General features: G+C 46.5%; 1 protein-coding gene across 12 annotated transcripts in view; it reads right to left on the reverse strand.

Annotated features, from left to right (window-relative positions):
* Positions 1–14,452, reverse strand: part of MIER1 (MIER1 transcriptional regulator) — a 472,995-nt gene that overhangs the window by 171,438 nt on the left and 287,105 nt on the right. For all 12 annotated transcript variants that reach the window (XM_085602332.1, XM_085602330.1, XM_085602336.1 and 9 more), the window contains one exon: positions 11,033–11,184. In XM_085602332.1, coding sequence (XP_085458458.1) covers positions 11,033–11,184 — 152 coding nt within the window. The remainder of the gene's footprint in view (positions 1–11,032; positions 11,185–14,452) is intronic.

Genomic DNA, 14,452 nt, shown 5'->3' on the forward strand with positions numbered 1-14,452 from the left:
ATGTGAAAATGGTCTGACTGTATATGTGTGTTTAGGGGCCGGAGGTCTAGGATGGGCCGTAGAGTCTCGTCCCTTTTTGGTATGAGAAAATATAGGGAGTAAACCCCCAAGATTTCGTTGGTTGGTAGGAACGTGTTCTATCGCCCCTTTTTGTAGGAGGGATATTACCTCCTGCTTTAGTAATGCTAGATGTTCCTGTGAGATTGGGCGTTGTCTGGGTGGAATGTTGGGGGGGGCAGACATTAGCTCTAGGCAGTAGCCTGAACGACTTATTTGTGTCACCCATTTGTCTGAGGTGATGTTAGCCCAGACATGAAGGAAATTTTGGAGTCTGCCCCCGACTGGAGTGGGATGGTCTGGGGGGAATGGAGGGAAGTCATTGTGTAGATGTGGAGGCAGAGCGGCGGTGTTCTTTTTGCCTCTGCCTTTATTATTGTTGCCCCTGTAGCCGCCTCTTTGGTAACCCCTTGTGAAGGTGGATTGGGTAGGAGCTTTGTATGACGTGGAAGCGGTATCCGAGGAGTAGCCTCTGGATGTGATCCGAAAGGAGGAACGGCGAAAGGTACGCCTGGGAGGGTGTGATTGTAAGGCTCCCATCAATTTCGCAGTGTCGGTCATTTTTTCTAGGGCCTCATCCACTTTTGGGCCGAACAGATGTTCCTGGTCAAAGGGATGGTTCAGGATGGAAGCTTGCACTTCTGGTTTAAATCCTGAGATCCTGAGCCAGGCATGGCGACGGAGGAGGACGCTAGTGTTGATGGCCCTGGAGGCAGTGTCTGCTGCATCCAGGGCACAACGGATGGAGGTATTGCCCTCCTGAATTAACTTGTTTGCCCTGTTTTTGTATTTGTCAGGGAGGTGTTGCATTATGGCTTCTAACTCGTCATAATGGGCCCTGTCATATCTAGGCAGTAACGCTTGTGTATTGGCGATACGCCATATGTTGGCAGCTTGTGATGCAGTGCGTTTGCTTTGTAGTAAATGGTTGAACCCCAATGAGTCTTCTGGAGGGGATGGTCTCGAAAGATAGAGATCATCTTGTGGGATGTTAGGGATGCCGGGGATGTTATAGTCGTCCCATGGGTCTGGGGAGCCTGTGGGAGTGGGGTCACCTGTAGGTAAATCATGGGGCACGTCCCCCATGTCATCATATGTGTTGTCATGATCATCATCATCATCCAGTGGGGGTGTTGGGGAATGCTGAGCATCAAATGTCCGGTTTTGGGATCCTTGGTCAATGTCTTTTGCAAGGGATCCGGTGTAAAGAGTTCTTCTGAAGGTGGTTTATCCGTCGGCCCCGAAGGCGTCGGGCCGTTGGTTTTCTGGCTTTAGTGTCCTGTTTGGAAGTATGCGGCTTAGAAAGGGCTTTTTGTTTGGTCGGTGCCGAGATGTGTTTCGGCTTCGAGATCTCGGTGCCGTGGCCTTGTGTGCTTTTGTAGGTTCCGGGGATGGAGTCGGTACCGAGGAGGTGGAACTGGGTTTCAGCACCGAGTGTTTCGGTTTGGGGCTCGGTGCAGAAGTGGAGGCCATTTTTTTTTTTCGGCGTCGGTGCGGAGGAGTGTTTGTCGGCACCGACGGTGGGCTGGCTCAGGCCTGAGCCGCCGGAAGGCTTAATCGGCTTCTTTACCGGTCCCGAAGGCGCGGTGTGGGAAGCAGTGTGTTTGGTCTTACCTAGGCCCGGAGGCGAAGGCGTGACCAAAGCCTTTTTCAGTGCCGGGGAGGGTGTGGAGGCAAATTGGTATTCACGACCCTCTGTGCCCGAGCGATGTCCTCCACATCTGAATCGTCGGCTTTGGAGGCGCTGACGAGGCCCTTGTCGGTGTGGTGTTCTTCTGGAGCGTCGACGCCCTCACCGAAGATGTCATCTGGAATCGCCGTCGACGAGTGCGCCATGGTCCTTCTTGCTCTTCGGTCTCGAATCGTTTTCTTGGACCGGAAGGACTTGCACGCCGGATAGTCTTGAGCCTCGTGTTCAGGGGAGAGGCAGAGATTACATACTTTGTGGAGATCTGTGTGAGGGAATTTGGACCCACATCGAGGGCACTTCTTGAAGGGAGTCCTTTCCATGAGCCAGGACCGGAGTTTGGGTAGGCCCGAAGGCCGGCGTCGACGACTGGAATCGAAGGTCTTTCTCAATGTGAGCCGCGTCGAGTGTGGAGATCGCGATCGAAACAATACCGCGAATTGGGGTGAGGATTGCGCGTCGATTGAACTGGAAACCTGTTCGGAACCGGAGCGCGAAGATTACATCCGAGCCCGATGGCGGAAAAAAACAATCTGAGGATGGAGCCGAAGCCCATGCGCAATACGATCCAAAGGAGGAGTCACCCACCTCGTGACTTCAAAAGACTTTCCAAGAGGAAAAACAACTGCAAACATCCGGGCCCAACACCAGATGGCGATCTATGCACAAGTGTGTAGATCTGCAGTTCATATGCCTCGAACATAACCTTACTCTCTAAAGTGGTAGTTTGGTTGAGCAGTAAGGCAGTATCAGAGGACAGTGTAAAGCATTTGTAGTACACACTCAGTCAGCAAATGGTCTCACACACTCAAGAACTGAACTCTAGGCCAATGGTTTGTATATAAAAATATAGGGTTGTTTTATTTTAGAACCAACAATAGGTATAAAAATATACTTTCTCAGAATGAGATGCTTTAGTTAAGTACTTTGCAGAGTCAATTGACTTGGAATGCACTAGTTACAGTTTGTTGCAATAGGCAACACAATTTCAAACACAGTAATACATTGAGCTCAATGGGAATTTTAAGTTATATGCAATTGAGTACTTTCAGGATTACTTTTCTAACTCCAAGACTGGATCCTAGATTCAGTCCTGGGACAGTTCTTGGAAACAAGTGAGTAAATACATTTTAGTTACTGTTGTGATTTTTAAGCAATATTTTGCTATTTTAAAAGTTGACACTTAGAAACGTTTTCTAATCAAATTACCAATGTTATCCTAGGGGAGGAAATTCACTTAGCAGGTAAGTAGGGTTATGGTTACTTTTTCTAGGTCAGTGTTGGATCCTGGATCCAGCACGAGTGTACCACCTGTAAGCAGTTGAGAAACTGTGTTTAAGTTATACAGGCGATTTTTAACGAATATTTATAAGTTTGCAAAATCGACAGAAGAAATTTCACAGAAAAACAATGGTTTCCGATGGGAGAAAATTGAGTTAGTGGTATGTACGGTCGTAAGTACTTTTCAGGGTCAGTGCTGGACACCAAGATCCAGCACTGGGATCTCTCCTAATAGCAGGTGAGTATTTCCATTTTCGTTACTCGGTGGATTTTAGGTGAATATTTTAAAGTTTAGAAACTCCACACTTAGATGAAATTTCAAGAGAAACCAGTCAATGTTACCCTATGGAAGAAAAGTGAGTTATCGGCTTTTGGGTAAGTACTCGACTGGCAGAGTTAAGGTTCTGGGCATAGACTCAGGGGTCTCCCAGGGTCAGGTAAGTACAGTTGTTACACCCTCAGCGGCACAGGGGCAGACGGGTGCAGAGTGAGTTATGCCCAATGTTATCCTATGGGAGGCAGGGGGCCCTTGGTTGGTGGCTGCTAACTAGCAGGCCATGCGGCTGTGGGAGCTGGGCTCATGATCACTTGCTCAGGGCAAATGGGGAAGTAGATAGATGTAGAGGTTACACTGCCAGGGCCACTCGGGCGGCTGGGTGCAGGGTGCTTTTGAGCCTTCGGGCGCTCAACGGATTGCAATGGAAAAGCTCAAGGACGAACAAAAGCTGCAAGCTCGGGGACGAAGATCCTTTAGGTGTGACCACCACTTCGAGAGGTAAGTTGGGTAGTTGGAGGATAGGTAGGTACCCAGGAGTCGTGCACAGGGGGCTGCAGGGCGCCGGGGTGCCTTTTGGTGTCGGGAAATCTTACTCTCTGTTGATCGCGGTTGGGGGGGGGTCCCTGGTTCTGAGGCTGCAGGCGTCGTCAGGAGCGTCGAGGTGGGTTCTTGGGTGCCAGATTCGGGGTCACAGTTGCCGGGGGTACGTCCTCAGGGTCTTTGTCCACTCCAGCACAGGCCAGGTTTGGCGGGTGCACAATGTGCAGGGTTCGCGGTTCCGGGCTGATGCCAGGGGTTAGATACTTGATTTGAGCAGAGCCACTGCTCGTGGGAGTCCCAGGTGCTCAGAGTCACAAGTCAGACAGGTCCTCCGGGGTTTGTGAGGTTGCTGGCCACAAGAGGTGCCGGGATTTAGCAGAAGCAGGTTCAAGGGTCAACAGGCCGGTAGGGCTGGGGCCAAAGCAGTTGGTGTCTTCCTCTTCTTAGCAGCTGCACGGCAGGTCTTCTTTCTTCTTGCTCTTCTTTGCTGTTTTGGAATATGGAATCCAAGGAAGGAAGGTTGAGGGTGCCCCTAAATACTAAATTTAGGGGTGTTACAGGTAGGTAAAGGGCAGGGACCACTGGGTCCCTGCCCTGGGGTGGGTCACCCCCTATCCTGCCACTCTCCTGTGGGAGGGGGGCAGTGGCCTAGTCCTGATTGGGCAGGGCTCCCCATCTTCAAGATGGCTAGAGCCTGGGGACGTGCTTCGCCTCGCCTTCCCCATCTGAGGGGTGGGGTTGGCAGAGGCTGGCACGCCTCCTGTCCTTCCTTGGGGTTTCCGGCCAGTCTTCCCGCCAGAGAGGGGGTTGAGAACCGGTAGGGGCCTGTTGCTGGGTACAGCAAGTGGCCTGGAGAAGCTCACAAAGGCGGAATGCCTTTGAAGCTTCCCCTGCCCATCCTGGGGGAGGAGACTTTGCACCTCACCCAGGATGTGTATTGTTGCAGGCCCAGGAGTGCAGATGGCTCTCTACCCAGGGGTCCAGCAACATGTCTGCTGTGTGGCAGCCTAGGCAGCCCCTCAGACAAGACATGGATTTTAGGTTAGGTTCAGGGGGCATCTCTAAGATGCCCTCTGTTGTGCATCTTACAGTAAATCCCACACTGGCATCAGTGTGGGTTTACTGTGCTGAGAAGTTTGATACCAAACTTCTCAGTCTTCAGTGTAGCAATCATGGTGCTGTGGAGTTCGTGTTGACGAGCTCCCAGCACCATATACTCTTAATGGCAGCACTGCACTTACAGTGCCCAGGAATGGACATGGGTACTGTAGGGACACAGGGTTCATGCACCTGTGCCCACACCACTGGCATAGGGCACCCAGCTAAAGGGGTGACTGAGGTATGCCAGGGCAGTGTGTGTTGTGGGCATGGCACACAGGGATGTGTGCCATGTCGACTGTTTTGTTCTGCACCCAGACACTCAGCCTGCAAAGGCAGTGTGTGTGTGTCAGGGTACAGGGCCTCTAAGGGGGGCACAATAAGTGCTGCTTCCCATAGCGGCTTTCTCTGGTCACAATGCCCTGGGCATCTAGGTTACCATTAACCAGGGGCTGACATGTGACCAGAGATGCCAATTGGGTTTTGGCTGTTAGGCAGTTTTTAGGGAAGGAACACAGGCCCTGGGCACCTGATTGGCAGGAGCCCAGGGCACAACAAGGAAAAGTGCATCAGTTATCAGGCAAAAAGTGGGGAGGTTACTGCACCAGAAACCCACTTCCTTACAGTTTTATATAGCGCAAACTAGACCGAAGACATCGGGTATCAGAGTGCTTTACACAAGTTTCGTTACAGAACACAAACATTTTTTTTGTTCGGCACGGGGAGATTAAGTTATTTTGTCCAGAATCACAGGATGTTGAGCGTCGTTGCCGAGACTCAAACCCGGTTAACCAGCTTTGAGGTCGACTGCTCTAGCCGTAGGGCTACACCCTCTCCCACTCAAGTATGGGGAAAGGTCCAAGGCAGCACCAACAAGTCATCTTGGTAGGCTCTGGTGCATCTGGGTGCTTAGGTGCTTTTCAACATCAAGTGCCCCGTTTGTTTCAAAGGGAAACCGTGCTAGAAGAAAGAGGCTACAAGCTGGGACTGGTGGGGGCCAGTCTGGTTGTACTCACAGGGGGTCTAGGTACATGAGGTGCTCGGGCATGTAGGGACACAGTCTGTACACTTCTCCTCGGGCTGTGGGGCTCGATTGCAGTGGTGCTTTTAGACGTCGGGTCCATGCTGCAGGAGACACTTGCGGTTGAAGTGGCCGGTGCAAGGAGGCTGCAGGCGGTGACTGGTAGTCCAGTCTGGGCAAACCAAATATGAGGTTTGACTCAGGGAAGTAGTTCTGCTACTCCACGGGAGATGCTGGTTGCTCCTTTTAGAGCTGGCTGTCCTCCCAGGATTTTGGAGGCAGACCAGGTGCAGGATAAGTTGTCTTTGGTACACTTGTCGGAGACAGCAGACAAGCCAGCAGGTATGGCACCAAGTCAGTTACTGCTCCTCAGTTCTTGCTCTTCGGTGTCCTCCTTAGGATGTCTGAATCCACTTACCTGGTGCCAGGGGCTCCCATAAATACTAGATTTAGGAGCGTTAAGGGGAGTGTAGGGTGGTAGCCAATGAGCTACTTACCCTTGGGGGTCACTACATCCCCTATATGACCACTCCCAGTGTGAAGTGGACATATCCTTGTTCCAGAGTTCTAAATTCTGCCATCACCAAGATGAGGGGAGGGGAATTTTCCTAAAGCGGGGCACATCAGGCAGCTCACCTTAGAGGGTGTGACCGACGTGGTAGTGCGCCACGCCTCCCTGCATATCAAATTTACCGCCTGTCCTTGTGCCAAATGGGCCCAGGGCAGGGGGTTTACATTTCCGCTGTCTGGAGAAGCCGTGGTCACATATCAGAGGTGGCAGAGGCCTATGAAGCCTCCTACCTTGATATACTGATTACTTAGCCATCCGGCTTGGAGGAAGTGACACCACCTCAGCTCAGAGCACGCACTGTTTCAGCCATCAGTGTGTGTAGACTATCACCTGCAAGGGGTCAGAAAACAGTCTGTGGAGGCAGGCGGTCAACACCAGCCAGCCACCACACTAGAGGCTGGTAGGTTTTCAGGGGGCATCTCTAAGGTGCTCTCTGGGTGCATGTATTAATAAATCCACCACTGGAATCAGTGCTGGTTTATTAATACAAGGTGTTTGATACAAAACACCAATAGATTTCAGTGAAGTCATCATGTAGCTGGGGAACTCGTTTTTTCCAGTGTCCAGCATAGGTACCCTAAAAGAGCTTTCCTGTTCACTTGTGATATCTAAGAATTGACTTGGACATCACAGGGGCATATTTGCTCATGCAGATATGCCCACACATGTAGTATAGTACACCTAGCCTTAGGGCTGTAAGGCATGCTGTAGGGGTTGCTTATCTATACTGCATGCAGCATCTGCAGGCATGGCACACAGGGATGTGTGCCATGTCATATTTCACTTTTCTCTGCACCAAAGCACGCAGCCTGCAATGGCAGTTTGCATTGTTGGTGCGGAGGGGAACCGTAGGTTGGCAACAGGGAGTGGTGATCAGAGGAACATAGGAAAAGCCTGAGACAGATCACTAAGAGGTGAGAAAATACAAAAAGAGCAAGAGAAAAAAATCTATAACACCTGCAAAGAGCGGTGGTGGAAGCAAAGAGTTATGCAAGGAATCACGGAGAACCTTGGGACAAGAATTAGAGGGGGCTGTAGCATACGAAGGAGAGAGCAAGATCACACGAACTCTCAGAGCGCTGAAAGAAAAATATAAAAAGTTCTCCGTGTGTCAGAAGTGGAAGGATACCAGTCATCCAGTCAAACACGATAGAAAACAAGATATACGCAATGGGAAGAGACAAATGTAAGGAAGAAAATTCATCATATAAGCAAATGAGATTGACAAAGAAGCAAATCAACAAAAGCTGTGGACTGACCAAAATCACAATTTTAGTATTTTTATTGTCCGCAGCAACAACAGACAGCCTGAGGCAGCCTGCAGACAAGACCTAAAAACAGTGTCTGAGCAAGAAAATCTGAGATTATTCTATTTAAATGATAGATCTAAACTGACAAATAAATGCTTCTAAAGGAAACGGGACTAGCTCAGAAGAAAAAAGTGAGCTAAAGGTGTTCTGTTTTCCGCTCATTTTCTGAAGATTCTAGAACGGAGATGGCTGCTGGAGAGCAAGGACAACGCAGGTTAATCTCTTTCAACCTTAAGAGGGCACGATAGGACTTTCTATAGATATATGATTTGATGCGAAGGAAAATGTTACTGTAGTTGTGAGATTTTGGTAGATTTTCAGTCACAATCTAACACAATTTAAATAATAATGAAGATCCACTAGCTGTTTAGGCCTTCAAAATACCAGTTTCCAGATATTCAGAGTTTGCAATGCAATGCAATGGCAGGGAGACCACGTAAAACAATACAGATAGGACCTTTACATCTAAGAGCTTGTTAAGCAATTAACCCAATATATATATTAAACAACATTGGTCGTGTTCCACTTGTCATGTAACAAACAGTGTCCACTCAAAGTGCAACTGAACTGTATCAGAGAAGTACAAGTGGCAACAAACCCAAATGCAAGTCTTGCTCTCCAATACCAAAAGAGTAAAAGAAAAAAGTATAATAGGTCATACATTTACCAAGCAAAACCTTTTAAAATTGTGATTTTAATATTGTATTTTGATGTTAAATGGAGAGGCAGTCTAATGCTACATATGTACCAATGTCAAACGACTACTTGTAATATTTGACAATCTGCTTGATAATGGTGTCTTTGCTATAGAGGATTAGAAGGACAATTAACAGGGTCTGCAGAAAGATCCAGAAGAATACGGCCATGCATAACCCAGTTAGTTGGTTTTCTGAATTGCAAACACTCACATCTTGACTTTACACGCTAGTTTCTAAGTGAACTTAGACAATTTCTACTCCAGCTGAAGATAAAGGTGACTGAGACCGCAACAGATTTTTTCTTAATACAATAAATCTCTTCGCTATTACAGAAGTGGCAGCAGATAACGCGCACTCCCTTCACTTCTGTGTATTGCTCGGTTACAAATTTAGGACATGTGCAATACAGAGTGTGCATCCATGCCAACTACGCCTGTGCCATATTATTCACACATGCAGGAATGAGCAGCGAATTCTGAGGGACATGCACACTTTGTCACAGGGGGACTATCCCCATTCTGGTTTCCTTTTGGGATGGGGGTATGGAGGTGGAGGGTAGCATGAGCTCAGAATTTCCAACACCCTTCTTTCCACCAAGTGACGTGCACAAGTAGTAAAAAAACTACTCACTCGAGGGTCGAGGTGTAGTCTGTGACCACAGTTATCCCCTTGGGAGGTCTGCAAGGTTACTTCTCAAGAACAGGAGCAGGGTGCAAATTAACCGGGAGCAGCAGCTTTAACTGCTATACGGTATATCTCGGTTGCAGCAGGGATGTGGAATTCCTATAGCCCGACACCCAGGACATTTGGTTGGGGCCAAGAGCAACAAGTTCTCATGTGTATTTTGTCTTTGGGACAAGTAGGCCCAACCCCCTGCAGCACAAAACCCATTGGCTGCCTGTTTGCAGTACCACATTATGGATCAGGGAAGGGTACTGTCTGCAGTTAAGGTAATATTTTTGTCCATATGCTATTGCTGTTCAATCTTGTATTTATGGTTCATTAATTAAAAGCCTTTATTATTAGGGTGAGCGCTCTAAGTAAATGTTGTACGGTCTGACTGCACTACTGACAGTGGTTCCAGTATAAACATGTGAACACACGTTTTCAAATGCTCCCAGAATGCTCTCTGATTTCATGCAAATATTTGCAGAACCGTGAAAGCAAGAATGAGGATTCTTTGCTTTCAAAATAATATTCATAAAAAACATGAAAGCAGGAAAAAAAAAAAAACATTCGCTAAACTACTGTCAAATTTCTGATACCATTTCATTGCAGCATCATTTAGTAACATGTGCTGATGCATGCTAGTATTTCCCAAAAATATTCATAATGGAAAAATCAGTGTAACCAGTTTCAATAACATTATGGGAAAAAATAAGAAAAGCACTGGCAAAGCCAGTAGGTCTGAAATTGGTGGTCAGCCTTTTAGTTTTGTCAATGTGTGAAATGTTTTGGCATGGTTTTTGTAAAACCTTATTGGTGTGGGTGCTGCTGTGCCCTCACCATTATAACAAGCATTGACAAAAGCTAAAATTGATTTGGTCTCAAAAAGCACACTGCCACAGTAGTTACTGGCACTGAACAAAACTACTTTGAGTGCCAATATGGTCCTTGTGAAAGAGCAGAATGCTGTCACTCACAGTGAAGCCAGGCGATACAGAGAGAGACAGAATTTTAATAAACGCAAAATATCATGGTCAACGCCAGACCAAATTTGGGCCTCAATTATTAAAGAAAGTCTCAAAAGTGCAACCATGGTATATGTCCTTGCATTAAGTGCAGCTATATGGCTTTCATGAATTCCCACACATTTAAAGTAGTAGGACAAGAAATAGTACTCTTAGAAAATATTTGTGAACTGCATTTTAGCATTAGCAAATATGCATGTGTAGATCTGCTCATGCAAAAATGTGAGCGTTTGTAAGTCCACTTTCCCTCCTACCACTCCGCCCCCCCCCCCCCCCTTCCCCCAAGTCTGGCAGAAGGTTTACGTCTGCCATTGTCAGGAGTAAATTTACAACATTTCTCAGTATGGTAAAAAATTAGAAACAAGCAGTTGAAAACCCTTAAAACATGCAAGTTAGTAGGTTTTCACAGACACAAAGGGGCATTCTAACCCTGGAACCATTGCTTACCACTACCTTCAGCTCCAGTATGTAGATCTGCAGAAACGTAGCAACATAAGGGGATTGCAAGTATTCAACACTACTATGGTATGAGTCCTGGCATAACCAGAGAGGCTATATCAGAGCTCTTGTAGAATGAGATTGCTGCCATAATTTATGCCACACTGCATGGCACCAAAGGGACAAGTGGAGTTTGTTATAGGACAAGCAGATTTATTAAGCAAGCTGACCCATGGACAAGTAGATATATTATTAAATTTCACACCCCTATGCAGTCTCTTCAGCCCTTCTGCTAACTGAAGACCAGAAACTACTGGGAGATCTTCAATGAAAAGCATGTCAGTATAAAAAACAATGATATACCTGTTCATTGTCTTTAATGTGGTATCCTTCAGGAACTGCATCAAGACCCTTCTCTTCTCCTGTACGTCTAGAAGCTTCACTGAGAAATTCGCTGACTTGTTCGTCCAACACAAAATCAGGATTCCACAAAAGTTGGTCATCATTTTCGTACACTATGAACAAAATAATTAAATATGAAATATTCTAAACTCTCCACTATTGCTGATAATATAATTGTCAATGCATGGGTTTTGAAAACGGTTGGAGTGCTCTTATACCTTTTAACAACTAAATTGATCAAAATTTCTTTAGCATAACTCGGCGATATAAGAATGAGCACTATGCCATAGTAAACATATAGGACACAAACACCAATCAGTGTAAAAATGTTAAATACATAAACAATACATATTACAATATAAAGTCCCTTTCAAAATATATTTAACGTTCTTTTGACCTGTTCAGCTGTCAAACATGCTGACATGACTATTTAAGAACCTAATAACTTAAACATATTGTGTATGATGCCCAGTTGTAAAGAGTTTTAAATTCGCTCACATGGAAGACAATTAAACTCGTTAATTGAACACTGGGCACATTTTTTACAGCATGGGAAAATTCAATGGCGGGCTACATGGGGAGACAGACTGTCTGGATGCGATTTGTGGTTGAGCTCCTACACTACCAAAACAGACGTTTTCTACAGGAGAAAACTGGTTTCAGAGAGGAACCTGTTGACTCTGCTTCTGATTGCCTGACCAAAATAGCAAGACAAAAACCATAGAAAACATCTGAGGTTTGGAACCAGCTTACCAAACGACAAAACGGTTAAAGAAAAGTCTAAATCAAGAAAGAAAAAAAAAAAAGAAAAATGTTTTAGACGTAAATAAGGCAAAAATGAGGACAACATATAAGAGGCTAAATGGTTATTAAAATAAACAAGAACAGTAACTGGTTTTAGGACTGCAGCCTTGAAAGTGTACGCTAGGGAAAAGGTGTTCATCGAAGCCAGTTGGACTGAGGATAAATCAGGCCTCTCCATGATGAGACTGCCAACATGCTGGTTAGCAGTCAACATAATGGTTAGCAGTCTTAGTAGAAGCTTCTATCTCTTCAGGCTTCTTGCACTAAAAGGTTTCTTCTTGTTGGTGCTTCAGAGCTTCCTACAATTTTTGTAGGTTTCCACCTTTCCACCAAGCAGTACACAAGTTAACATTAAAAGGAATTATGTTAACTTTTAAAATGCCTCTTTTGGTTTTGGATCCCTCCCATCTTCATCACTTCATTCTTTGTGCTCATGTTGTCAGGTGCTGTTCTTCCCCGCGTAAAGACTCTAGCTCTAGATTAAAATAATTTAGAGAAAGCTCCACACACTGAAAATGTTTCAATGCAGACAGTGATATGTGAGACAATGCAGTGAGCTCAAGAACGCAGGATTCATCATCATTTACAATACACTTTGTTGCCTTGGTCACCAAAACCGCACCAAATTGAGGTCCTGGTCTGTGGACACTGGTGTGAAAGCAACAGTGAAAACAAAAATCAATACTTAAGCTAAAACTTAAGCTAAAGTCTATGTTTGCAGATTTCTATTTCGCAATAGCTGCCATTATTGTCTACAAAGACGGCACAGGGATTTCTGCTTTACATTCAGACAGCACCATACGTAACCATCACTAAAATACCCCTCCCATTTTCTGCTCCGCTTATGCTCTTTGCAGCTGTTGAGAGACTAACTTGCCTATTCCCTTACCATAAGTGAGGTGGAGTAGTTTCTTTTCTGTAACTCCAGTTCTGTAGTAGGGGTATCTCTGTTATAGTCATAATCTAGTGAATAGTCCCGCCCATGTGCGCGGACCCCGGAGCAATAAAAATAATCTCTTAAATTGTCAAGCCATGCAGACCTGCATCTACACTTAAGAGAGAATTTCAAAGACAGATAATGCAGCCTATATCCACAGGCCACACGGTCCAGTACTTCAACTAGAAAGAATTCCACCAACAGCACTGCCTGTCCAGCTTTTTCCACAGAGAAAAAAACCTGCCTCTTCCAGCAAAAGCCTCTGGAATGATAGAGAGGAAGGAATGGACAGACAAGCCCCATAGGCTGCCATTATATTGCTCAGAACAGGATACTGTGCCTTTAAGAAAACTTTCCAGAACTTTTCCAGTATCCCAGAATGCACAGCAGGTCCCTTTTACTTTCAGTTCTTTTTGAAGGCGTAGCACGCCAGACCTGTAGCATTCCTTATATTAACATTTATGGAGAGGTGTGGCTCACTGGTTAGAGGCGGCAGACCCGTAAGCAGAGGACAGCCCGGGACCAGGGTTCGATTCCCGACGCGGCAGGGTCGTGGACCAGGGTCAGCGGGCTCGATAATTCTCGCCTCGGTGCCTACTCCAGTCAGGGACCACACTCGGCAACTCTGGGCATTAGCTTGCCTCATCTTCACAACGGCCCCCCCAGACCGCCGGAGATGCTTGGTCGCACCTTAGAGATACCCATTAGGGACCATCTCTCAGGGTGAGCCAGGACGGGTTCCCCAGCGGTCAAAGCGCAGAGATACTCCTCCGGGAGTCGATTCTAGCGCTATATAAACCCACAATTAAATTAAATCTCTCCACCGGGGAGGAGGGCGGGCGCTTTTGACTATAACAGAGATACCCCTACTACAGAACTGGAGTTACAGAAAATAAACTACTCCTTCTGTAGTAGGGGATCTCTGTGTATAGTCATAATCTAGTGAATAGAATGGCAAGCCCATCCCCACACAAAAACAGCGGTGGAGAAGATTACAAAATAATACCACTACTGTGCGAACAAATTTTGCAGCGAAGCCTGCCCAACCTGAGCATCTGCCCTGGCATCAGCATCCAGACAGTAATGCGCAGCAAAGGTATGGACCGACTTCCAAGTGGCCGCCTTGCAGATTTCTGCAATCGGAACATTACGCAGCAAAGCAGTCGTGGCAGCTTTGCCCCTGGTGGAATGAGCCTTAGGTTTACCCCCTAAGGTCTTATTAGCCTTTTGGTAACACAACTGTATACAGGACACAATCCACCGAGAGATGGACTGTTTGGAGGTAGCAAGACCGGTCCTGACTGATCCATAATTGATAAACAATTGGTCTGACCTACGAATATCTTTGGTCTTATCAAGATAAAACTTCAACACCCTCCTAACGTCCAGGGAATGTAGAGACCTTTCCGCTGGAGAAGAAGGATTCTGAAAAAACGTAGGTAAAGTTATGGTCTGGTTGACATGAAAATCAGATATAACCTTAGGAAGAAATTTAGGGTGAGTACGCATAACAACCTTAGCAGCATGAAATACAGTATAAGGTTCTCGGCAACACAACGCCTGAAGTTCACTCACCCTGCGGGCCGATGTAATGGCCACTAGGAACGCCGCCTTCCAGGACAGGTGCTGCAACGAAGCCT

The sequence above is a fragment of the Triturus cristatus genome, chromosome 4_2, assembly GCF_964204655.1.
Source record: "Triturus cristatus chromosome 4_2, aTriCri1.1, whole genome shotgun sequence".
In the NCBI taxonomy this organism is placed as follows: domain Eukaryota; kingdom Metazoa; phylum Chordata; class Amphibia; order Caudata; family Salamandridae; genus Triturus; species Triturus cristatus.